This window comes from Crinia signifera, chromosome 7 (assembly GCF_055691185.1).
Source record: "Crinia signifera chromosome 7, ASM5569118v1, whole genome shotgun sequence".
Lineage (NCBI taxonomy): Eukaryota > Metazoa > Chordata > Amphibia > Anura > Myobatrachidae > Crinia > Crinia signifera.
Window position 1 is genome coordinate 11,458,625 of NC_139223.1, and position 26,868 is coordinate 11,485,492.

At 46.8% G+C, this 26,868-nt stretch overlaps 1 protein-coding gene across 1 annotated transcript in view; it reads right to left on the reverse strand.

Annotated features, from left to right (window-relative positions):
* LOC146021064 (serine protease 53-like) overlaps positions 1-24,402 on the reverse strand; it is a 57,962-nt gene extending 33,560 nt beyond the window's left edge. Inside the window, exons 1-5 of the mRNA XM_083154865.1 lie at positions 24,315-24,402; positions 17,803-18,007; positions 7,087-7,364; positions 4,673-4,842; positions 4,119-4,404 (exon numbers count right to left, since the gene is read on the reverse strand). Coding sequence (XP_083010991.1) covers positions 4,119-4,404; positions 4,673-4,842; positions 7,087-7,364; positions 17,803-18,007; positions 24,315-24,402 — 1,027 coding nt within the window. The remainder of the gene's footprint in view (positions 1-4,118; positions 4,405-4,672; positions 4,843-7,086; positions 7,365-17,802; positions 18,008-24,314) is intronic.
* Between the last annotated feature and the right edge of the window lie 2,466 nt (positions 24,403-26,868).

Genomic DNA, 26,868 nt, shown 5'->3' on the forward strand with positions numbered 1-26,868 from the left:
TTTTGTTAGACTTTGATTAATATTGTAGGATTTTATGGAGGAACACGGAGCACCTGAGGGAAATCCACACAAGAACTGAGAGACCATACAAACTCCACACAGTTGGTGGACAGGAGCCCATGACCCTAATGCTGTGAAGCAATAATGCTCACCACTACACCATCTGTGCTGAAACTCTATATAGTTCATTATATACAGTTCTACATTGCGATGTCAGTGGCCATTTTTTTGCTTCCTACAGTTACTCAGGCTGACTCACAAAATGGCTGCCTGTCCTCCTTGGATGGGAAGGGTACAATTCACATGCACCTCTGTCATATTTTTATGTGCCTCAAATAAACTGTTATTCATCGTGTCCTAGATAAATACAGAGAGATATTATATATCCTTTATATGAAATTCCGTAATTACATATCACTGTTGTCAACACAATGGGAACAAAATATATGGATTTAGTCATAATCTAATTAAATTTATAAAACAATGGACTGCGGGTGGAGCCATTGTTACAAACCAGTATGTGTTTGTGTAATGGTAAGAACTATCGGCTGATAATATTACTTCTGATACATAAATAAGCATTAAACAAGCACGAATGAGGAAGACAAAACAATGACGTTAAAAGAATGTCAATGCATCCCACAACCCAACATACAGCCATGCGCCCAGTCTACGAAAAGGGGCCACGCATGCCACCACCAAACATGCAGCCATGTGCTCAGTCTACTAAAAGGGGCCATGCATACCACCACCCTATATGCAGCTACTTGCCCAGTCTACAGAAAGAGTCACAGATTTCACCACCCAACATGCAGCAACACACCAGGTCTATAGAAAGAGTCACAGATACCACCACCCAACATGCAGCAACACACCAGGTCTATAGAAAGAGTCACAGATACCACCACCCAACATGCAGCCATGCCCCCAGTCTACAGAAAGGGGCCATGCATACCACCACCCAATATGCAGCCACTTGCCCAGTCTACAGAAAGAGTCACAGATTCCACCACCCAACATGCAGCAACACACCAGGTCTATAGAAAGGGGCCACGAATACCACCACCCAACATCCAGCTAAGCACCCAGTCTATAGAACGGGACCACAAATACCACCACCCAATATGCAGCCACTTGCCCAGTCTACAGAAAGAGTCACAGATTTCACCACCCAACATGCAGCAACACACCAGGTCTATAGAAAGGGGCCACGAATACCACCACCCAACATCCAGCTAAGCACCCAGTCTATAGAACAGGGCCACAAATACCACCACCCAATATGCAGCCACGTGCCCAGTCTACAGAAAGGGGCAACAAATACCACCACCCAATATGCAGCCACGTGCCCAGTCTACAGAAAGGGGCAACAAATACCACCACCCAATATGCAGCCACGTGCCCAGTCTACAGAAAGGGGCCACAAATACCACCACCGCACATGCAGCTAAGCACCCAATCTACAGAAAGGGGCCACAAATACCACCACCCAACATACAGCCACGTGCAGAGTTTTCAGAAAGTGTGCCATAGCCTTCCTAGCTACACCTGCTTTGTGCAAATTTGCACCACCGTTGGGGGGGGGGGGGTTTATTCATGTTTAACGAGCATCCCCCATGAAAACACTGGGCATCAGTGCACGCCCTCTTTTCGGTGGACCATTGAAATGATTTCTCTCCCCTTCGGCTGCACTAGAGGGGATGTGTTCGCGTACATCCCCTTGCATGTTACTGAGGGGATTTGGTGGCCGGAGCATGTTCGGCCAGGTGGCGGACGGTGTTTAGGTTAAGAAAAATATATGGTTGTTGTAATTGGTTGCTTTGTTTCAGAGTTATAAGACGAAACGTCAATCACAATACACACAATCACAATACATCACCGTTGTGAAATTGTCACAGTCGGTGAACATTTGATAAATCTGCAGTTGGCAGTGAAACGCGTTAGCTGCTCCTTTCACATCCAGGACCTAACACTGTGGACTCCCAGCCCTCTGTGGACACTTTGGCCATTAGCTCCGATTACATCCCCTCTGTTTCATTAATTGGCAGACCCCGCTCCTTGGACTCCTCCGGCGGCTCATTCATCATCTGGCCACCTGTGTGAGAGGGCGCAGGTCCTTGTTTGTGGACATTCTGCCTTTCCACCTCCAGCGGTTGCCGACAAGCTCCATATAATTATTGAGGATTATCATTGCATGGGGATTGGAGCCTATTGTATTGGCATTGGTACAGAAGAAATGGTAAAGTGCACTTACCCTATGACTCTTTTCCACATGGGCTGATACCATAATTCCCAATCAAATTCCTGAAATGTGAAAGTGTTTATATAATACATTTTATTTCCTTATGGTGATATTGTGTTTATATAAATTGTTTATTTTATGCGGTTATCAGTAAAACATTTTTTATCAAACACTTGTGATTACATCAATTTTCTATAGTGCTGCTCTCATGCCTTTGGCGTGATTGTGTGTATTTTATCAGTTGGTCAACAGACCTGCTGGGTGACCTGGAAACTGTAACAGACCTGCTGGGTGACGTGGAAACTGTAACAGACCTGCTTGGTGGTCTAGAAACTGTGATAGTTAGACTTGCTGTGTGGTCTAGAAACTGTGATAGTTAGACCTGCTGGGTGACTGGAAACTGTGATAGTTAGACCTGCTGGGTGACTGGAAACTGATAGTTAGACCTGCCGGGTGACTGGAAACTGTGATAGTTAGACCTGCTGGGTGACTGGAAACTGTGATAGTTAGACCTGCTGGGTGGTCTGGGAACTATGATAGTTAGATCTGCTGGATGACTGGAAATTGTGATAGTTAGACCTGCTGGGTGACTGGAAACTGTAATAGTTAGACCTACTGGGTGACTTGGAACTGTAATAGTTAGATCTGCTGGGTGATTGGAAACTGTGATAGTTAGACTTGCTGGGTAATCTGGAAACTGTGACAGTTAGACTTGCTGTGTTTTCTGGAAACTGTAACAGTTATTTGCAGCTACCCACTAAGCAGGGATATTTGGAATTTTGGGGCAGATTTATTAAGCTCGGTGAAGTGATAAAGTATCTGTTTTTTTATCACCGGCCAATTATCTCCTAACTGTGAAGTTTGGGGCTTGTTTTGAAAAATGACAGGTAGAAGCTGATTGGCCGGTGATAAAACTGGATACTTTATCACTTCACCAAGCTTAATAAATCTACCCCTTTGTCTCCTAAGGGTGTGAGAAGGGGTAAATTGTTCCACCAGGCAAACAGCTAGTTTTTGATTATTACTTTTTAAACTTTGTATCTCTCTTCTTTTTCCCGAATGACCATATAATTCTACTATTGGTACATTTTATCCTTATACTGCTTTTATTCATTATGTAGATTGTGGGGTATCTTTTTAGTTTTTAGCCTCATCGCTTCCATTAGTACATTTTATTATTATAGCCTTGTACTTACTGACCAGCTCTCCAACAGCGATGTGTTAGCTGTAACGGCTCACGGCTTATTATCAAGAGTTTATCCTAATCCGACTACACCTATTACATTCATCACAGTAACTTCCTGTTCTTCAGCTCTTAGTATGGTCCAATTCTTAATCAGTTTTGAATTGTAGACTTATTTCTACCCAACTATAAGGCCCCAAAACCAATAAGACCTGTTGGTCAGAAACGCACATTGGCAAGTGAACTCACTGCTTGGAATAAAACAGTCCCCATACTGGCGCCAATAGGCCAAGCGATAAGAAGGAAGATTTTAATTTACTTTTATAAGGAATAAGGACTAATTCACAATTAATTCTCCATGGGGTGAGTCTCGGAGATTCATCTTAATTCCAGAATTAGTTGGTTTGATTCATCTTTCTCTATCCATATCTGGTATTGGCCATGGACTATCTATATACTATCCAATTGGGGACTGTTGGAGTCATTCAGAGCCCGGTGCTCTGTGTCATCCTCACCTTCATAGTGTGACTAGATTAGGGAAATCAGCCAGTTAGGATTACAGGGGAATCTATGGGAACACTTGAGCCACCAGTGACAACACACAACAGGATGTTCTGCAATAATCAGCAACATATAACCAGGTGAATACTGTCCCAGGCCAATCCTCTGTTCGAGATGAGAGTTCTCATTATAAAAGGCTCAGAAGCAAAGCAGCTACAACCAGACTCCACTGACGGAATGAAAGGCCGGTGCTCCCTCTATTGCTGAGGTTTCCACCGCAACTCTGTGTTGGTTGAGGAACATCTGTCACATTGAGCAATGACACCTCTGTGAACGTGCTGATCCATGTCTCATAGGCTGTTATCAGGGTGTACACCCCGGGGCGGTGGGGCTTAGCACAGCCATCTCCCCAGCTTACAATGCCAGCCTGGTACCAGACGCCTTGCACGTTACACACCAGGGGTCCACCAGAATCACCCTAAAAATACACAATATCAATCATCATTATCTATCTATCTCTTTATCTGTCTGTCTGTCTGGCTGTCTAGGGGTGTACACACGCTTCGATTTTGGCAGGTTTTGAATGTAAATCGATATTGGTAGTGAATGCAAAAGTGCAGATCGAATGTGAAAGCAAAGGCCAAATCGAAAGGGGTGGAATAGGGAAAATCGAAAGCAAGTCGAATGGAAAGTAAATCGATACGTGTGTACATACCTTCTGTCTGTCTAAGAAGTAGGACACCCACCTGGCAGGTATCCTTCTGTCCATCTCTGTATCCGGAACATATCTTATCCTTCTGGACAATGACGGAGCTGGGGCTCGCTGGAGACTGAACGTGGTACATCTGGTCACATGTTTCGTGGTCAATCAGTGGGGTCATCACCTTCTGTAAGGTCATGCTATCGGGCAGAGTTCCTGTTGATGACAAAGAAGCATCAAACCTTTATTCCACATTTCTTACTATTTGAGGTTCTGGACTGATCCAAGCAGGGATGTAAAGCGAACAGCACACGGATAACGTAAACCCTAGATTGGCATCACCATCTCTTTATTCAGATAGTCTCTATTCATTACCCTCGCTCCCCTGTGACATAGAATTCCAGGGTCCGTAACAGCGGTTCCAATATAAGGCTCCATTTTATAAATACATTTTATAAATAGATGATGTGAAATGGGATTCTGAGGGATCGACAGGGTTTACCCCGATCTTCCCCCACCTTCATTCCCAGTGCCAAGTGCCCCCAGCACAGGGTAGACCCCCCAATGTCCAAATTAAAAGCCAGTACCATGGTCCCATGTCCCACAGCATCCCAGATAAGCAATTTTGACCTATATGAACTCCCTTCTGTGATTTAGGTGAACCCTATTATTGCCTCACCAGGTGATGGAAGTGTAGGTGAGGCTCATAATGTTTAGAGGTCAATACTGAGCTTTATGTGCATGGAGCATTACTGTGGGAATTGGGTGGAAGGTGTAACTGTGGCCATTGTGTACAGGGGCATTGTTGTGGGCATTGTGCAAGGGCACTACTGTGGGTATTGTGTAAAAGCAGCACTACTGTGGGCATTATGTGTAAGCGGCACTACTGTGGGTATCCTCTGAAAGCAGCACTGTTGTGGGCATTATGTGTGAGGGGCACTACTGTGGGTATCATGTGAAAGCAGCACTGCTGTGGGCATTATGTGTAAGTGAAACTACTGTGTACCTTACTAAAACAGTATGTGTAACCAGCACTGCTCGGGTCATTACGTGTAAGCGGCACTATTGTGGGCATTCTGTTTATGTATTTTATTATTTATTTATTTATTTATTTACAGTTTCTTATATATATAGCAGACACAGATTCCGCAGCACTTTACAGAGCATAGTCCCTGTCCCAGTGGAGCTTACAATCTATATTCCCTACCACATGTACACGCAGACACACACAGACATACTAGGGTTAATTTGTTGGGAGACATTTAGCTACCAGTATATTTTTGAATTGTGGGAGGAAACCGGAGTACCCGGAGGAAACCCACGCAAGTGCAGGGAGAATATACAAACTCCACACAGTTAGGCCCATGGTGGGATTCAAACCCATGACCTCAGTGATGTGAGGCAGTAATGCTAACCATTACACCGTCCGTACTTCCCCAAATTATATTCTATATAAGTTAAAAAACTATGCCCATTATGTGTAAATGGCATTATTGTGGGCATTATTATTATTATTATTATTATAATTTTATTTATAAGGCGCCACAAGTGTTTCGCAGCGCCGTACAAAGGAACAATACAGGGAGACAAAACTTGGCATAACATTGAATAAATAACAAAAATACAGTACAAATAAAGAGCACCACAGTTCAATACACATTACAGCTTAAATATAAGTAGTGAGGACCCAATCAACATACAACTAGAGGCATGAGGCCAATAATGGAGATGAGTATGAAGATGGTCACTGAGTGTTGGAGTAAAGGAGAGCTGTGAGAGAAATGTGAAGAGAAGTGGGCTTTGACAACAGGATGTATAAAAGGCACTACTACTGATTACAAAATATATAATGAATGCTACTAATGTTAGTAGTTTTTAAGGGTTACTACTCTGTACCACAATGTGTGTAAAGGGTACTATTGTAAGGAACATTAATCATGCATTCTAGTGTGTATCTGGATGTGGATAAGGGACACTAGTGTGGGATGTAATGTGAATCAGGTGCACTACATATGGTGTAATGTGAATAAGATTGTGTTACTGTTTTGCATAATTTGGGAACACACTCCCTTGTTCTAATGCTGCCTCTAGTGTGCGCTGTCTCTTTTAAGAGGTACGGAGTGAGGACGCCAATTTATTATTTGCGGGGGGTGGACGAACACCCTATAACAGGCCTTGCCTGATAACCACTGCCAAGATAGGACTAAATATGACATACAAGAATGGGCTTACAAAGGGGAGCAAAAGTGATTGCCAAAATGTAGAAAAATTAATGAATACAAGAGATGAGAAAACTGTGATTTATAAGATGGAATAATATAATGTGATCGCACAATAAGCACTGGTTAATATAATTCTGAACGGAAAACAAATATCTAACAATGGCTATAAAAATGTACAATGCTAGAAATCAAAGAAAGTCTAGGTCAGCTAGTGACAAGGGGACCCAGACAGACTTACCCTGGTATGATGTCACACCCCAGCCGGTTACCCAGCATTCCATACCACAGGGGAAAGTGACCTCAGCGGATGGCAGACAGACCGGCATGATGTACTCGGTGTAACTGACAGGGCTGACTATCTTCAACAGGGCAATGTCGCCTCTGTCTCCTGTTGCTTTGAACTCCTGGTTAATAATGAGGGTCTGCACCCTAGCCACAATCACATGCGGATTGGCCAAGGTCTTGTCCAGCTGATATAAACCCAGATACACTTTATAATTCACAGCTAGATTTGAACTGTGGAAAGAGAAGGCCACAAGACCAGGGATTAGTAACAGGATTATTGGAGTCCAAACATCATAAACATTGGCAACCAGTGGCAAATCCAGGGGTGGGGCTGCAGCGCAGTCCAAAATCCAATTGGGAACAGCACCTCCTGCAACCTCAACCACTGTTAACATCTACTGGGAAGATTGTGCAGTGTACCTTGGCCCATTTTAGGCATGGATTGGGGTGCAGTAGGGTGCGTTTTAGGCAGAACAGAGGCATGGATCAATGTCATAGTGATTGTGAACAGAACATCTGACCTGTGATATAATAACATGACAGACCCTTGTAGTGTCCGAGGTATTACCTGCAGCCTCGCATTTATACCTTGGCAATGGTTAGCACCCTGTTGCACAGGTGTTGCAGTCACATGCACAGAGGTGCCCACCACTTGAAAAATGATAGTTAGGTGCTGGTTGGTACATCCTCTCTTTCAACGTTATCACTCTCTTAGTGATGATAAGGGTTGGTCAGGAAAGCATGCATGTGCTCTGCTGCAATGGCTAGAAACAAGCAGTATAACCAACACGGTACTTGTGTATTTTGGCGGCGCCACATTCCCAGGTCTGGTTTGGGATTACCATAAGAGTGGGCACATTCCTAGGACTGGTTTGGGACTTCCATAAGAGTGGGCACATTCCCAGGACTGGTTTGGGACTACCATAAGAGTGGGCACATCCTAGGACTGGTTTGGGACTACCATAAGAGTGGGCACATTCCCAGGACTGGTTTGGGACTTCGATAAGAGTGGGCACATTCCCAGGACTGGTTTGGGACTACCCTAAGAGTGAGCACATTCCCAGGACTGGTTTGGGACTTCCATAAGAGTGGGCACATTCCCAGGACTGGTGTGGGACTTCCATAAGAGTGGGCACATTCCCAGGACTGGTTTGGGACTACCCTAAGAGTGGGCACATTCCCAGGACTGGTTTGGGACTTCCATAAGAGTGGGCACATTCCCAGGACTGGTTTGGGACTACCCTAAGAGTGGGCACATTCCCAGGACTGGTTTGGGACTTCCATAAGAGTGGGCACATTCCCAGGACTGGTTTGGGACTACCATAATAGTGGGCACATTTCCAGGACTGGTATGAGACTACCATAAGAGTGGGCACATTACCAGGACTGGTTTGGGACTACCATAAGAGTGGGCACATTCCTAGGACTGGTTTAGGACTTCCATAAGAGTTTCACATTCCCAGGACTGGTTTGGGACTACCATAATAGTGAGCACATTCCCAGGACTGGTATGAGACTACCATAAGAGTGGGCACATTCCTAGGACTGGTTTGGGACTTCCATAACAGTTGCACATTCCTAGGACTGGTTTGGGACTTCCATAAGAGTTGCACATTCCTAGGACTGGTTTGGGACTTCCATAAGAGTGGGCACATTCCCACATTCGCGGGCTTGCTGCGCTCGCCACGCTTCGGGTTCACGTTTATAGTGGGGGGTGGCATGGGGGTGCATTTAACATTGTAAGCAGCCATTAGGGTGCTCAAAAGCACCCTTTAGGGTGCTTATACGATTTTTCATTGCATAGTGGGTCAAAATCGCATCGCATCGCATGCCATCGGGTACATGGCATGCGATGCGATGCGTTCATCGCACGATGCTGAAATCGGGCGCCGCCAAAATACACAAGTACCACCAACACAGATCTAGGGCAGGCTGGGTAATATAGGGAGCAATGTCCAATCAGAACAAGCCCCCTTAATGGGGAAAGTAACTGCAGGTGCGCAGCCTGACACAAGGCAGAGTGCTAATTGCCTAATTACATGACAGGTGACACTGAGCACGGAACAAATACAAGAGTCAGGCTGCATTTACACAGACCCGCCAGAGGTGGCTTGTAACAGTTTCCAGTGTACCACAGCCTTTACCGATAACACAGTGCAGGGCCCTGGTTATGGGTTCTGGACCCACTTTGCTATATACTTGTAGCGCCCACTGTAATACTGCCAAGCACAGAGGGCGGGTTTATTGGTGGTGACGTGATGAAGTGGTGTGATAAGGAATCACTACACTGGATCAATATGAAGTCTTTATTTTTGGAGCAGGTCCCAGCATAACAGGTACGCAGCACAGGCAGCATTGCAGCATACAGGTAATCAAAGCATAGTACAAACTCTTCAAATGCTCCAGTGGTCCCTACCGTAGCCCACCCCCCGGACTATCACTTGGACACCATCAGGAGCAATGACCCTCTGCCCTGGAAACACTTTTATTAGGAAGCCACAGGTGCTGCTAATCAGCCCAACTCTGAGCACATCAGTTTTCTTGCTGCTGCTGCTGCTCTAAAACCTGGACTGGATTTTCCACATTACTTTCATGTGTAAAGATGCTGTCCCTGCCACAGTGGCCAGTGATAATTCAGCAGCCAAACAGCACCCAACTGGTCATTTTTACAGTTAGGAGCTGGCTGGTGCATTGTCACCTTCCAGTTTATCACTTCATCAGGCTTAGTAAATCTGCCACAGGGTGTGGTATCTATGGTAGCTGTAAAAGCTGTGCTACACTGTAGACACTCAACGTGGCATATTCTCAGTGTTCATTGTCAGCAAGGTCTTCATCTCACCAGGACATGTGCCCCTCAGAATCTGGAACAACGTGGGAAGAACCTGCTTTTAGCTGTGCAGCACATTAATATATGCACAGACTGTGCCAAGAACACATCAGCACCTACAAGATGAATGTGTTTGCCTGATGCAGGTAATAGACAATAGGAGCATATTTCATAATATCTGATGTATTGTTGGCACCTCTCCTGCATCAGTAAAAGGCTTTTCTATGCTAAGTGCATTCATCTACATACGGATTAGTGTTAGACATGACATCTGCATTTGGATAATGTATCTCAGTATGGTAATTATTGCTATAGACAATGGCGCAAAGATGCCAAAATGTAATTGGACTAAAAGAGACGCTTAATATTGCTGCAATGCTTCATACTCTCATATATATGCATACTGATTGCTGGGCGGTTACATACAAATTACCTAAAACACAGCTTAGGTTACAAACGTCTTAACACACAAAGTAATGTCATCAGCAGAGTTATACAGTACATTCAGGATCTGCCCACTCTTAAGGAAGTCCCAAACTAGTCCTGGGAATGTGCCCACTCTTATGGTAGTCCCAAACCAGTCCTGGGAATGTGCCCACTCTAATGGTAGACCCAAACCAGTCCTGGGAATGTGCCCACTCTAATGGTAGACCCAAACCAGTCCTGGGAATGTGCCCACTCTTATGGTAGACCCAAACCAGTCCTGGTAATGTGCCCACTCTTATGGTAGTCCCAAACCAGTCCTGGGAATCTGCCCACTCTTATGGAAGTCCCAAACCAGTCCTGGGAATCTGCCCACTCTTATGGTAGTCCCATACCAGTCCTGGGAATGTGCCCACTCTTATGGAAGTCCCAAGCCAGTCCTGGGAATGTGCAACTCTTAGGGTAGCCCCAAACCAGTCCCGGGAATGTGCAACTCTTAGGGTAGCCCCATACCAGTCCTGGGAATGTGCCCACTCTTATGGTAGTCTCATACCAGTCCTGGGAATGTGCCCACTATTATGGTAGTCCCAAACCAGTCCTGGGAATGTGAAACTCTTATGGAAGTCCTAAACCAGTCCTAGGAATGTGCCCACTCTTATGGTAGTCCCAAACCAGTCCTGGTTATGTGCCCACTCTTTTGGTAGTCTCATACCAGTCCTGGGAATGTGCCCACTCTTATGGTAGTCTCATACCAGTCCTGGGAATGTGCCCACTCTTATGGAAGTCCCAAACCAGTCCTGGGAATGTGCCCACTCTTAGGGTAGTCCCAAACCAGTCCTGGGAATGTGCCCACTCTTATGGAAGTCCCAAACCAGTCCTGGGAATGTGCAACTCTTATGGTTGTCCCAAACCAGTCCTGGGAATGTGCCCACTCTTAGGGTAGTCCCAAACCAGTCCTGGGAATGTGCCCACTCTTATGGAAGTCCCAAACCAGTCCTGGGAATGTGCCCACTCTTATGGAAGTCCCAAACCAGTCCTGGGAATGTGCCCACTCTTATGGAAGTCCCATACCAGTCCTAGGATGTGCCCACTCTTATGGAAGTCCCAGACCAGTCCTGGGAATGTGCCCACTCTTAGGGTAGTCCCAAACCAGTCCTGGGAATGTGCCCACTCTTATGGAAGTCCCAAACCTGTCCTGGGAATGTGCCCACTCTTAGGGTAGTCCCAAACCAGTCCTGGGAATGTGCCCACTCTTATGGAAGTCCCAAACCTGTCCTGGGAATGTGCCCACTCTTAGGGTAGTCCCAAACCAGTCCTGGGAATGTGCCCACTCTTAGGGTAGTCCCAAACCAGTCCTGGGAATGTGCCCACTCTTATGGAAGTCCCAAACCTGTCCTGGGAATGTGCCCACTCTTAGGGTAGTCCCAAACCAGTCCTGGGAATGTGCCCACTCTTAGGGTAGTCCCAAACCAGTCCTGGGAATGTGCCCACTCTTATGGAAGTCCCAAACCTGTCCTGGGAATGTGCCCACTCTTAGGGTAGTCCCAAACCAGTCCTGGGAATGTGCCCACTCTTATGGAAGTCCCAAACAAGTCCTGGGAATGTGCCCACTCCTATGGAAGTCCCAAACCAGTCCTCGGAATGTGCCCACTCTTATGGAAGTCCCAAACCAGTCCTGGGAATGTGCCCACTCTTATGGAAGTCCCAAACCTGTCCTGGGAATGTGCCCACTCTTAGGGTAGTCCCAAACCAGTCCTGGGAATGTGCCCACTCTTAGGGTAGTCCCAAACCAGTCCTGGGAATGTGCCCACTCTTATGGAAGTCCCAAACCTGTCCTGGGAATGTGCCCACTCTTAGGGTAGTCCCAAACCAGTCCTGGGAATGTGCCCACTCTTAGGGTAGTCCCAAACCAGTCCTGGGAATGTGCCCACTCTTATGGAAGTCCCAAACCTGTCCTGGGAATGTGCCCACTCTTAGGGTAGTCCCAAACCAGTCCTGGGAATGTGCCCACTCTTATGGAAGTCCCAAACCAGTCCTGGGAATGTGCCCACTCCTATGGAAGTCCCAAACCAGTCCTCGGAATGTGCCCACTCTTATGGAAGTCCCAAACCAGTCCTAGGATGTGCCCACTCTTATGGAAGTCCCAAACCAGTCCTGGGAATGTGCCCACTCTTATGGAAGTTCCAAACCAGTCCTGGGAATGTGCCCACTCTTAGGGTAGTCCCAAACCAGTCCTGGGAATGTGCCCACTCTTATGGAAGTCCCAAACCAGTCCTGGGAATGTGCCCACTCTTAGGGTAGTCCCAAACCAGTCCCGGGAATGTGCCCACTCTTATGGAAGTCCCAAACCAGTTCTGGGAATGTTCCCACTCTTATGGAAGTCCCAAACCAGTCCTGGGAATGTGCCCACTCTTATGGAAGTCCCAAACCAGCCCTAGGATGTGCCCACTCTTATGTAAGTCCCAAACCAGTCCTGGGAATGTGCCTACTCTTATGGTAGTTCCAAACCAGTCCTGGGAATGTGCCCACTCTTATGGTAGTCCCAAACCAGTCCTGGGAATGTGCCCACTCTTATGGAAGTCCCAAACCAAACCTGGGAATATGCAACTCTTAGGGTAGCCCCAAACCAGTCCTAGGAATGTGCCCACTCTTATGGTAGTCCAAAACCAGTCCTGGGAATGTGCCCATTCTTATGGTAGTCCCAAACCAGTCCTGGGAATGTGCCCACTCCTATGGAAGTCCCAAACCAGTCCTGGGAATGTGCAACTCTTAGGGTAGCCCCAAACCAGTACTGGGAATGTGCCCACTCTTATGGTCGTCCTAAACCAGTCCTGGGAAAGTTCCCACTCTTATGGTGGTCCCAAACCAGTCCTGGGAATGTGCCCACTCTTATGGAAGTCCCAAACCATACCTGGGAATGTGCCCACACTTATGGAAGTCTCAAACCAATCCTGGGAATGTGCCCACTTTTATGGAAGTCCCAAACCAGTCCTGGGAATTTTCTCACTCTTATGGTAGTTCCAAACCAGTCCTGCGAATGTGCCCAACCTTATGGTAGTCCCAAACCAGTCCTGCAAATGTGTCCACTCTTATGGTAGGTCAAAACCAGCCTGACTTTTTTTTACTTTTATTGGTAGGTCCAAGCGAGTCCCAGAGATGTCTCCTCTTATTGGTAGGTCCAAATCAGACCCAGACATGCCTACTCTTATTGGTAGGTCCATACCAGCCCCAGAGATGTCTACACTTATTGGTTGGTCCAAGCCAGCCCCAGAGATGTCTACTCTTATTGGCAGCTCCAAACCAGCCCCAGAGATGGCTACTCTTATTGGTAGGTCCAAACCAGCCCCAGAGATGGCTACTCTTATTGGTAGGTCCAAACCAGCCCCAGAGATGGCTACTCTTAGTGGTAGGTCCAAACCAGCTCCAGAGATGGCTACTCTTATTGGTAGGCCACAACCAGCCCCATAGATGTCGACTCTTATTGGTAGGTCCAAGCCGGCCCCAGAGATGCCTACTCTTATTGGTAGGTCCAAACCAGTCCTGGAAATGTGTCCACTGTTTTTGTATGTCCAAAACAGCCCTAGGGATGCCTAATTTTATGGAAGGTCTAAACCAGGGGTCCTCAAACTATTTTGCTCTGGGACCCAACAGACAATAAAAATAATGACAGGACCCCAGCATGTTACTGCAGAAGGTCATCACGTCACATGTGAAGTCAGCAGACAGCACATACATGGCAGCATTGTGGAGGCACAACATGCTGTGAAGAGTCTAAAATAACAGACAATTCAACAGATTTTCAATACTCCTGCAATCACTGACTGAGATTAGAAAAGTCATCAGCCTGATGGTCAGCAACATGGAGTTGCGACTCCATGCTGAGAAGGTCAGGACCCAGAGTTTGAGAACTGCTGGTCTAAACCATCCTGGAACGGGGGACACATCGCAGGTCACCTGTTTTTTCACTAGTTTTAAAAAGGATAGGTTAAAAAAAACAATAGCGTGGCATAACCGCGATAAGCGCCTTCTTCGGGTGATAAGTGTGATGACTCCACGATCGCTGGTCGAGTTATCACCTCTAATATCCTAATATCTATACCCTTTGACTCCCATAAATAGTGTCTGCAGCAGTAATATTATGTGATGTGTACTTATTGTACAGAACACATGTTGTGAACTGCAACCTATTTGTGATGGCTTCATCAAGCACATTAATTGTTGTCACGACTAGGAGTTTGTGGACTCAGTCGTGACCTTGTTGGTCTGATGGCAGGTGCTGGATGATCAAGGTAATTGGAGCTTGCCAAATTATGTAAACTTAAATACAGGAATAACTGAAAAAGGCCGGTTTGGCAATGAAAAAACAGAATCCGGAGGGAATACCAGGCTGAGTGGATCAGAGGTTTGGACTGAAGGGACAGGGACTTGAACAGGTAAATTCACTGGGCTGACTGGACTGAAATGGAGTGGCTGTTCTGGATCTGTCACAGGCTTCAGTTTCCGGGATGGGCTGCACTTGTGGTGCTGGAATCATGGTGGGTAGGATGTAGGACCTATGCATAAACTCTCTGGTCGTGAGTCTTGGCTAAACTCCTTGGCAAGGGAGTGGAGTCTAACTGCCCAGTGGTCTTCACCAGGGACCTCCATAAGGAGGTGTTGAATTTTGCTAGGTCTGAACAGCAGGTCGCAGCCCCTTGCTAGGAGTGCTCACTGATGGTGAGAGACTGAGTAATGGAGGACTTGAATTACAGTAGGTCGAGACACAGGAACCTCTGGCTACCTGATGGCTTTGAAAAAGGAAATGGCTGACTTGATGTAGACAGTACGGTAAATAAAACGAGTAACTCAAAGGGCCGACTTGACTTCAGGGAAACAGAACTCAGGAAATAATGGTAAGTGAAATGGCCGACTTGGCATTGACACACCGGCTTGTATAACGGATAACACAAAGGCCCAGACTAGAGTCAGAGTGGATTGTAGTACGACTGACACTGGGTGGATTGTGAGCAAAGGCAAAATCAGGACTGTAGGAATCACCAGATGGCTGGACTGGAGACGGGAATGTAGCAATGAAATCGGAGGATTCACCAGTTGACTGGACTGGAGACAGGAATGGAGAAATGGAATCACTGGATGACTGGAAATTATATGGCTACAATCAGGATACAAGCAGGAGCCAGCAAACAAGCTTGAACAGCAAAGAGCATCCGAAACAAGCAGCTGGTAGACAATTTGCTTAAGGCAGCTTCTGGGTCTGCGGCCAGGATATTTAACCCCCCTGCCTTGTATTGATTGGAGGAAAGGACAGAGGGGAATCTGCAATCTGAGGCATGAATCCAGGAGACTTCAGCCTGAACTAAACAGGTGAGCAACAGGGAACAGGTGATTTCAGCTTCAGACTGGTATCTCCTCAGGTGTACAATCAATGAGCCAGCAATGCATAGACTGAGTGGCAGTATGAACGCAGACAGAACTGATTCAGACTGAGACTGAGAAACATCAGAATCACAAGTCAGATAAGCATGAATAAGAAGATCCATGACAATTGTGCAGCGTTTGGGCATGAGGAAGTAATGTAGTAGGAGTCTGGTGGTGGCAGTTATATCCTGCCCTCTGCATAGTGGGTGGAGTCAGTAACAGGTGATTACTGATGGTAACAGGGAATCCCCTATTGGACAGGTCCCGTGAGACCAGGAACCGCCATCTGTTGACCCGAAGGGCATAGCCAGAGCGTAAGGGCAGGCACCCGGTCACAGAAACACATTGTAATAATCTGTTATCTGAGGTTAATGATTAATAGACTGCTTTCATTGTTCTTCAAAATACTTATGTCATAATAGTGATAATAATAATAATAATAATAATAATAATAATAATAATAATAATAATAATAATAATATAATAATAATAATAATAATAATAATAATAATAATAATAATAATAATCAAACAACACTTCAACTAAATGAAAAGCTTCCGGACCCCTGTTGGCTGCCACTAAACAGAAACCACAGACCCTCCTCACAAAAAAAAAGTTCAGCCTGCCAGCCAACCAGCGTTTCCTCCATCCGCTTCAGCTGCAGCCCATATAATCCGGGGTCTGTGCATGCCCTTTAAAGAAGTCTGGTATTGTCTGGCATCCCGCACTGCCGCTGAGCGTAGGCTACATTACATTCCCCCCAATGTGTTACAGAGTTTCAGAATGTGTAATTTCCATTTGTCACAGTCAAAGAGGCGCTGCAGCAGTTATAATAAGGAAGTATTTAATTGCCAAGAGAATACTGATTATTGGGCATCCAGTTCACTGCTGCTAACAAATGTTGATGATCTTTCTTATTTATTTTATGTTGTGTAGCATGTACTTTGCATAGTAGTATTATAAATATTTTTAGCGTTCTTTATTGTGTGAAGCCCCCTTTTCATTTGCCCTCCATTTTCCTGGACCTGTGTCCTCTTACTCCTATTAGTAAAGTTACCAGATTCTTCTGCCAATCTAGGTGGTCTCGTTAAGTGATGTTACTGTGGGTATGGGCCTTGCCTCTCTGCTACAGCCTGAGAAGGACGAGTCAGTGGAGTCTTTACTGGAGAGAGAAATTGAAGATCCATTGGAGCTGGTGTCGCTACTGTAAGGCACTGTACCATCTAGAGATTATCTGTGCTTAGACCAACAGCCGGGTATCACGCCAGCAGCCGGGTTTCACGCCAACGGCCGTATACCAGTCCAACAGCCATGTACCACTCCAACAGACATGTACCACAAATGTAATTAGTGAGTGATGAGTGACAGTTTCCTAGTAGATCAGTAGATATTTAATTGTTGGATTGTAGTATTGCATATTAGTATTATTACCATATTGTGTGGTTACTCACCCTACAATTCCCATAACAATAGCACAGACTCATTGCATTACATTTTATGTTTTCAGGTACAAAGAAGATATCAGATGACTGGTGGAGGGAGAGAAAGAGGGAGGGAGGAGAGATAGGGAGAGAGAGAAAGGGAGAGATATAGAGGAAGAGGGAGGGAGAGGGAAAGGGGGATGGAGAGGAAGAGAGGGAAAGAGAGGGAGGGAGAGGAAGAAAGGGAAATAGAGGGAGGGAAAGGGAGGGAGGCAGAGTGAGACGGGAGAGAGAGAGAGGGAGGGTGAGAGACAGAGGAGAGAGAAGGAGAGAAAGAGAGAGAGGTGAAGAGAGGGAGAGAGAGGGAGGTAGAGAAAGATAGAGGAAGAGGGAGAGGGAGGGAGAGGTAGAGAGATAGCGAGAGAGGGGAGGTAGAGAGAGGGAAGGGAGTGAGAGATAGAGAAAGAGGGGGAGAGAGAGGAAGGAAGAAAGGAAAGGAGAGAGCAAGAGAGGTGGGGAGAGAGAGATAGAGAGAGATACACTTATTACATGCAATCCGTCTATTCAGACAGTTACTCACTATTGGAAGCAATGGGCAGCGCTCAGCACCCACTCTGCAGAGATCAGGGATCCCCCACAAATATGGCGTCCCTGATATTGCAGACTGACCTGCCAGGGCCATTCCCCGTCTGCCGCATCTGTGCCCCCCACTATCCGGCTGGAGACCCTTGGGGAGCCGCAGGTGACTGCCTGGGCCGGAGCAGCAGTGGACGCAGTACAGCGCACTATAGGAAAATGGGAAAACAAAATGAAACGTGTAATAATATACAGAAAATACATTTCTATGTATGGTCAGAACGACTAACCGAGGCATAGGGGAACCCCCACAGCCTGTGCGCCAACCTCCGTCATCTAAGGGCCATGCTGGATTGGGATGCGGTCATTTGGTCTACAGCATGATGGTCGACAGTCATTAGGTCGATACCATTGGGTCGACATGAGAAAAGGTCGACATGGGTCTAGATCGACATAGGAAAAGATCGACATGGTTCTAGGTCAAAAGGTCATTAGTTCGACAGGTCGTTAGTTTGAAAGGTCATTAGTTCGACAATGTCTAAGTCAAAGGTCAACATGGGGTTTTTCACTGTTTTTGAGTCGACATGTGCCAACAGGTGGTATTTCATGCCCTTCCATCCACTAGGGTGTGGTGGGAGAATAAAATAGTGTGCCAAGTGTATCGAGGCACCGTGCCCGACGCATTGCGAGTGGTGCACTTGAAACTGTGTCCATGTCGACTGTGTTGACGTTCAGGTAAAAAAAAACTGTGAAAAACCCCATGTCAACCTTTTCACTGTCGACATAGACATTGTTGAACTAATGACCTTCAAACTAATGACCTTTCGACCTAGAACCATGGCAAACTTTTCCCATGTCGACCTAGAACCATGGCGACCTTTTCCCATGTCGACCTAGAACCATGGCGACCTTTTCCCATGTCGACCTAGACCTATGTCGATCTTTCACCATGTCGACCTAATGGTGTCGACCTAATGACCGTCGACCATCATGCTGTAGACCAAATGATCCCAACCCGCTGGATTATGAGGGCAGGTAATTCTTATAATAATAAAAAAAAAAATATATATATATATATATATATATATATATATATATATATATATGCATATATATATATATTTTTACCAGGTGATGGGAACAGGACAGTAAGCAGCAAATTGTGATCCGGGAGGTGGTTGTAAGGTGAGGTGGGGGTCAACAGCCAATATTGTGCCCCGGGCAGTGTGCAATGATCTGCCCCTTTCCATAAAGCATTTTTCGCACCATGATTTATTTGGACCGATGTGTAATATGAAATGTACTAGGGTCCTATTTTCCTACAGATTGTTATACAGTCAATCATTAATAAACAGCATTGAGAAACTACTGCCGACACTGCGTGGCCCAGTGGCATCAAAATCGGATAGAAAAATAGATTGCAAGTAAGACTGTATACAGATCTAAATCTACTGCGTACACGGGGCGCTGCGATTCAATTAGGATTGAATAGAAAGTAAATTGCAACATTTAAGCCAGGGGTGTCCAAACGGTCCTCAAAATCTAGCAATGGTCTACACTTTCCAAATCACCCAGCTGGTGCCCAGATGCAGTCATTACTGTCACATTTTCATACACGCTGCATTCATTCCTAGTAGGGTGCCTTATATACATGAATTGTTGGTAGATCTTTAGGACAGGTTTGGCCACCCCTGGTGTAAGGAACTGATGGCTTATAGTGCCACCTGCTGTTCAACTGAAGCTACAACACGTCTCTCATTAAGAATCAATTCTGACTCAAGACTTGGGGGCACATGTATGGCCCATGGTGTGTGTAAGCCTCAACACCTCCCCCTCACACCCTCCATGCATATAGGATTGGTGTACAAAATGGCTGCCTGCAGTAGGTGATATAAGCTCCTGTGGACCAATAGCTGGGCATAGCAAGGGGGGGGGGGGCGCCGCCGGGGGGGGGGGGGGCTGCAGGGCTATATTTACCCGTGGTCTGCGTCTCGCCCGGCTCTCTGCCGGGACCTGCCTGACGTCACGGTCCCGGACGGCTCCTGCTGCAATGAAAACTGACAATTAGAAAATGGCTTCCCCCATACTGCAGACAGTTTTCTGTCTGCAGTATGGGGCAGCCATTTTCTAAGAGTCAGTTTTCATTGTAGCAGCAGGAGCCAGCCGGGACTGTGACGGTCAGGCAGGTCCCGGCAGAGAGCCGGGCGAGATGCAGACCGCGGGTGCAGGACAGGTACGGGTAAGATGGGGGGGGACAGGTTAGGTGTGTGTGTGTGTGTGTGGGGGGGGGTGCCGAAAAAATGTGCGGCGGGGGGGTGGGGGGGGTTGGCAAAATAGTTAGTTACGCCCCTGATGTAGCCTTAGGGATCACTGTGGTTTATAACCAATACAGCGCATGCTAGTTATCCCATGTGGTGTATATATCTCCAATTTATTTTGTTCCCCCCCAAAATATAACAGCTGCAAAATGTAGGTTAGGTGAAATTAGGGAGATTTCTAGACTCTGCAGGCAGTGAGGGATATCGCTACTATTTTGGGGAGTCTCCAGCAGAATGCAGAAGGGGAGGCAACTATGGCTTTTACATCATTATGTCCCACCCCCATCATGGTGGCCATGTATATACATACAGTACACACACTACATTATATATATATATATATATGCTGGACAGAGATGGGGGATGTACGATACTAGACAGAGCAGGACAGATGACTTATTCGGACAACCATCGCTGGGAATTTTCCTGCATGGTAAGGAAAAGTAAGAGGCAATTGGTAATAATTATGATAATATGGCCTATTAATATTGGTAATATGGCATTATTGCTAAATAGAGTCTTAAGTCTGCTGATGGTTTCACAATCAGGGACAGAGAGTGGTGGTAAATGGCATACACTCCAGCTGGGGTAAGGTCCAAAGTGGAGTCCCGTAAGGTTCAATTTTGGGACCCACCTTGTTTAACCCCTTCCCGACATTTGACGTATATATACGTCATGGCCGGGATGTACTTCCCGACACATGACGTATATATACGTCATGGCTTTAAACGGTCACCGCGTCCGGAGACGCGGTGACAGAGGGAGGATGTCTGCTGTCCCTGACAGCAGACATCCTCCCTCATTGCCCAGGGGGGGGTAGCGATACCCCCCGTCTTGGGCGATCGCTGCTATTGGCTGTTCAAAAGTGAACAGCCAAAACTAGCGTTAAACTGCGTATAGTGTAAAATTTAGACTCTGCTGCCCCCTAGTGTCCAAAAAAATAAAGGAGGTTAAAATAATGATTTTTTAATAAGGTATAGATATGGTCTTTGTTAGTTATTAACTATTTTGAGTGGTATGATTATTTGTCTCACAAGCAGAAAATGTAACATTTTGCAAATAGCAAAATGTTCCATTTTTTTACGACATTTTGGTATTTTTCACACAAAAAAAAAAAAATTGTATCGACCAAAATTTACCACTAATTTAAAGTACAATGTGTCACGGGAAAACAATCTCAAAATCACTGGGATAAGTAAAAGCAAAAAAAAGTTATCCCCACTTAAGTGATACATGTCAGATTTGAAAAAAAGGCCTCTGTCAGGAAGGCAAAAACATGCTGCGTCGGGAAGGGGTTAATATATTCATTAATGATATTGGAAGGGACATAGTAAGTAAGATTGCAATATTTGCGGAGGACGCGAAATTGAGTAAGGAAATTAACTCAGGAGACGATGTGGAAATACTACAAAGTGACTTAAATAAACTGGAAAGGTGGAAAATGCAGTTTAACGTTGAAAAATGTAAAGTAATTAATTATAGGCTAAATGGAGTTATTATAGGGAATTCTGCTGCAGAGAAGGACTTGGGGGTCACCATAGATGATAAATTGGGTAATAGTGCACAGTGCTCAAGTGCAACAGCAAAAGCAAACCGGACACTGGCATGCATTAATAGGGAAATGGGTTCAGGGGATGCCAATGTGATAGTGCCTCTTTATAAGGCATTGGTGAGACCACACTTGGAATACTGTGTTCAGTTCTGGGCAACGCACCTTAAAAAGGACATAAATGACTTGGAACAGGTACAGAGAATGCGACTAAGCCAGTAATAGGTTTTGAATCACTAGAATACAAAGATAAGTTAACCAGGCTGAATATGTTCTCGCTTGAGAAACGGAGGTGTTTTCACTGGAAATCTCAAGTTTTTTTTAAAGCGGCAATCATTTACACTGCACAACCAGTTTAATATTGCATTGTAAATGTTTGTGGCATTAAAAAAAACCCTGAAGATTTCTCACCAAATCTCTCTCTATCTGATTCTCTCATCCTATTACATTTCCCCCATAAGGTTAATTTCTGTATAATTATACTATCGTTTATTGTAGACTACTATACAGGTGTTAATGATCCATCGTTGTACTTACCGGCGCCCAGTGTAACAAGTGCAGACAGAACCCACATCTCCGGGGTGGTCTCGCTTGTTCCCTGTTCTTTCTGCTTCAGAGCATTGCCCCGAACATTCACCCTCCTTATCCCGGACTAACGTTCTTGTATCTCAGGTACAAGCCTCAGGTTTCTTACTTATAATTTCTATAGGACCTCAGCCCTCAGTAACATGAGTAACACCTGACCCCGTCCTGACCATTTACAGTAATACAATAAAAAACGACAAAAGCAGCCTGTAAAGTACTTAAACGCTTTAACAATTCTGAAAATGACGATCATAAAAAGAACTTGCGTAACAGTGTTATTGCTGATGGCAGTGTGGGGCATTTGGGGGGGGTTCCTTTACTGATCGTGTGTCTCTGTTCCTCATATATTCATTCTGCACAGGCTGCAATATTTTAAGTTCGTGTGTCGCAGTATGTAGCACCATAAGGGGTCCATTTATCAATGAGCATTAGCTATTTAAAACTCCCTACATATGATAAATATCGCTCCAGTCAATTAGCTCCTAAATGGCATGCATTTAGCTCCTAACTGAAAAATGTTGGGAACTGATTGGCTGGTGCACCATTTATTATACACATGGTGCCAAATGTAATGCGGCAGTGTGGGAACCGGCTGAACTCGGATAGTTTTGCCTTTTAAGTGATTGCCCCTTTAAAAAAACGCCCATGTTCCACTGGCATCCCACACTGCCACCAAACATTCTGCCCAATGAGTCTTAAATAGCTAAAACTCATTGATAAAAGGTCTCGTATGTCATGCTAAAGGAGGACCGGAAGATAACATTGGCGCATATTCAGATCTGAGCTTAGTACAAATTTGTTTGGAAAATGGGCAAAACCATGTGCACTGCAGGTGGGGTAGATGTAACGTATAGAGAGAGTTAGATTTGTGTGAGTTAATTGTTTCTGTGCAGGGTAAAAACTGGCTGCATTATTTTTTACACTGCAAATTAGATGTCAGTTTAAACACACCCCACCCAAATTTAACTCTCTCTGCACATGTTACATCTGCCCCACCTGCACTGCACATGGTTTTTCCCATTTTAAGAACAAAATTGTATTGCGATCAGGTCTGAATAAGGGCCATTGTCTCGAACTCTATCTGGGATAAATGCTGCAGTAGGATACCATTCTCTGACCTCCTACCTTATTCATCTGTTTACAGCGAATCTCCTAAATTGTTTTATCACATTATTACCTTTATTATGCAGTTTTTGACCCCACCTTCAGCACATGATATGTGCTAGTTGATATGTGTGCACTATACTGTGGTGCACACAGGTGACGTAGAGTAGTCACCAGCATAATGAACAGTTGGGGCTCACCTGCTGCCAGGCAGCTGTAACCAGGAGCTGTGATTTACTTACATTACACAGATGCTGCACAGCTGCAGGGGGAATGTATAAAAAGTCTGCCCCTGGCTTTGGCATTACCCTGCTGGCCGGTTTGGCCTGGGGCTGGTTCTTAAAATACGGGGGATCCCTACTCATTTTGTCCCCCATATTTTGGGATCAGGACCGACCCTTGAGCCTGGTGCTGGTTTGATAAAATCAAGGGGACCCCTATTTGTTTTGCCCCAAGGACCGGGGCTGGTTATGCTCAGGAAGGGGGATCCTACGCTTTTTTTTTTTTTAATTACACAAAGTCGCACATGTCCTCTAAGTCGCACATTTTTATGACTAAAACTGCACCATATTGCACTTTTTTGCTCATTAAATATGCAAATTCATGCAAAAAAAAATGCAAATTTAAAAAGTGATATTTGATGCGATTTCCGAAAGTGGCTAAAAATCGCATCCCATTAAATGTCACACTCGGTCTTCTCCTTGCGACGGTCCTCCCACACGTCATTCTGCCCCTCCCTTCCTTTATCCCCTAATTGCTGTTAACAGTCAAATTGAACATCTCCTTTCACCAGGCCCATGGCATTATTCTCACTTTCCCCTCTACTCACCCTCAGTCACTACCGATAATGAGGTCTTCTATCTTCTGATCCAGTCCTCCTGATGCCAACTTTGCTCTTCCCACCTGTGCCTGCACCTCTCTCCACCAACCATTTCTCAACCCAGATGCTGCCTCATGTACCTGCACACTCAATGAGGTCATAAATGAAATGCTCATTCCTAAGCAGGGTCATTTCTCCTTTCTCATCCTCCATGACCCCTCTGTTCATTTTGGTAAGTTGACTACACTTTTCTCCATCTTATGCCCAGAGTAGTTACAGACTAATGAGAAATGTTCGCCAGACCATTTTTGGTGTATTTTGATTTGGCTCTGAACGTTGTCTGGTTTTGGATAAAAGATATATGGTACTTCCTCATCTTTGCCTCCACCGCTACGCCAGTTCCGTTAGTCGCTACTTAACCTCTACGTACGGGGGATGCGGTGTCCCCTCGTGGACTCGCTTCACTCACCACAAGAGTACGGGATGGTTCCCACAGCGCTAAGGGTGATGGTTGTTTCTGTCATTGAGGATAATTGTTTCTCTCATCTCATATATCTAGCCAGATCTGTAACTCAATCTGTGAGTGTGTGTATAACGCTGGGCGGAGTCATAGAGTGAACCTCCACCCAGCGTTATACACACAGATCTGGGCTGATATATAACAGTTATTAATATAGGGGGGCAGTGGGGCACAGCAGCATGTACAGACTGCTGTGTGCGCCACCGGGTGCACGGGATTAGCCTGCTGCCGCTGACAGGGGACATGAGGGGCCAGTTTCCCCAGCCTGTCATTGGGTGGATGGAGAAGGGGCCGGCCTCGGGCTGTGATTGGCATCCGGAGCTGGTAATCCCTGTGGATCGGCCTAATGATCTATGTGAAGAGAGTCCCACTAGATCTGGGAAGACTCTGACCGGACCCTCAGCCCTGACACCCCCCCTCTCCCCTCTCCCTACTGTAACGAAATAGCAGCAGCATCACAAGCAGCAGTGCCCTCCCCCCCTAACAGATCAGCAGTGCCCATCCGCCTGCACCCTCCCCCCCCCCCCCCCTGGAGTCAGAAGCAGTGTGCGCACCAGCGGCAGCACACAAAATGCGGGCAGCGGTACTCGCGCCCCCCCCTGCTGGAATTAAGCACATGCAGCAGTGCCCAACCCCTCCTAACGGACCAGTGGTAGCGCATTGAGCACAGGCAGTGGTGCCCACCCATCCCCCCTCCCCCCTAGGGATGGCCATCGGCACATCCCCCATCGATGGTTGCCTTCAATGGCTTCTAGAGCAGGACATGCGCAGAGCAACGGGAAGGGTCGCTGCGGGCAGCCTGCTCGGCCGGGAACCGCGCGCATGCGCAGAAGAAACTTTAGCCATCAATCCAGTTTAAGTTTATTTTGCGCATGCGCGCATCTCCCGGCAGGGCGGGCCGCCCGCAGCAATGCCGCTGGGCACTATGATGCTGCGCACACAGTGCGCATGCGCACCCCACTTTTTCCATCGGAAGCCATCCATCGATGGCATAAAAGTATGCGACCATCCGCTATCAATGCCCAAAACATCGAGCACTAGGGCCCAACATTGATGTTTTGGGAAAATCGATAGTCGATGGCCATCCCTACAACCCCCCTCCGCTGGAAGTCAGCAGCACCACCAGCATCGCAGGTAGCAGTGCCAACCCCCCCTAATGGACCAGTGATGTCCCCCCGCCCCCCCTCCCACCTCCCCCTCCTGTTGCCTGCTGGTAGTCAGCAGCCATGTGGGCAGTGGTACCCCTCCCTCCTAACGAACCAGCGGCAGTGCCCGTCCATCCCCCCTGCTAGAAGTCAGCAGCACCAATATCACAGGCAACAGTGCCCGACCCCCCCAACTACCGAATCCACAGTGCCTGTCCGCACCCCCTCTACTACCGAATCCACAGTGCCTGTCCGCACCCCCCCTACTACCGAATCCACAGTGCCTGTCCTCACCCCCTTTCCTCCTCCTGCTGCCTGCTGGAAGTCAGCAGCGGTGTGCCCCCCCTCCTAACGGACCAGCGACAAGCAGTGGCACCCCCATTGGCAACACATGTTAACCCGAGCCCTGAGCCTATCTGGGTGCACTGCTAGGGTCTGGAGGAATAGTACTGCTACTGTGCTCGCCGGCCCCCACCCCACTTACATCGACAGCACACATATAGACAGCGCGCACACACAGACAGCGCGCACACGCACACAGACAGCGCGCACACACACAGACAGCGCGCACACGCACACAGACAGCGCGCACACGCACACACACAGACAGTGCGCACACACACAGACAGCGCGCACACACACAGACAGCGCGCACACGCACACAGACAGCGCGCACACGCACACAGACAGCGCGCACACGCACACAGACAGCGCGCACACGCACACAGACAGCGCGCACACGCACACAGACAGCGCGCACACGCACACAGACAGCGCGCACACGCACACAGACAGCGCGCACACACAGACAGCGCACACGCACACAGACAGCGCACGCGCACACACAGACAGCGCGCACACACACAGACAGCGCGCACACACACAGACAGCGCGCACACACACAGACAGCGCGCACACACACAGACAGCGCGCACACACACAGACAGCGCGCACACACACAGACAGCGCGCACACACACAGATAGCGCACACATAGACAGCACACCATACCTCCCAACTTTTGACCTGA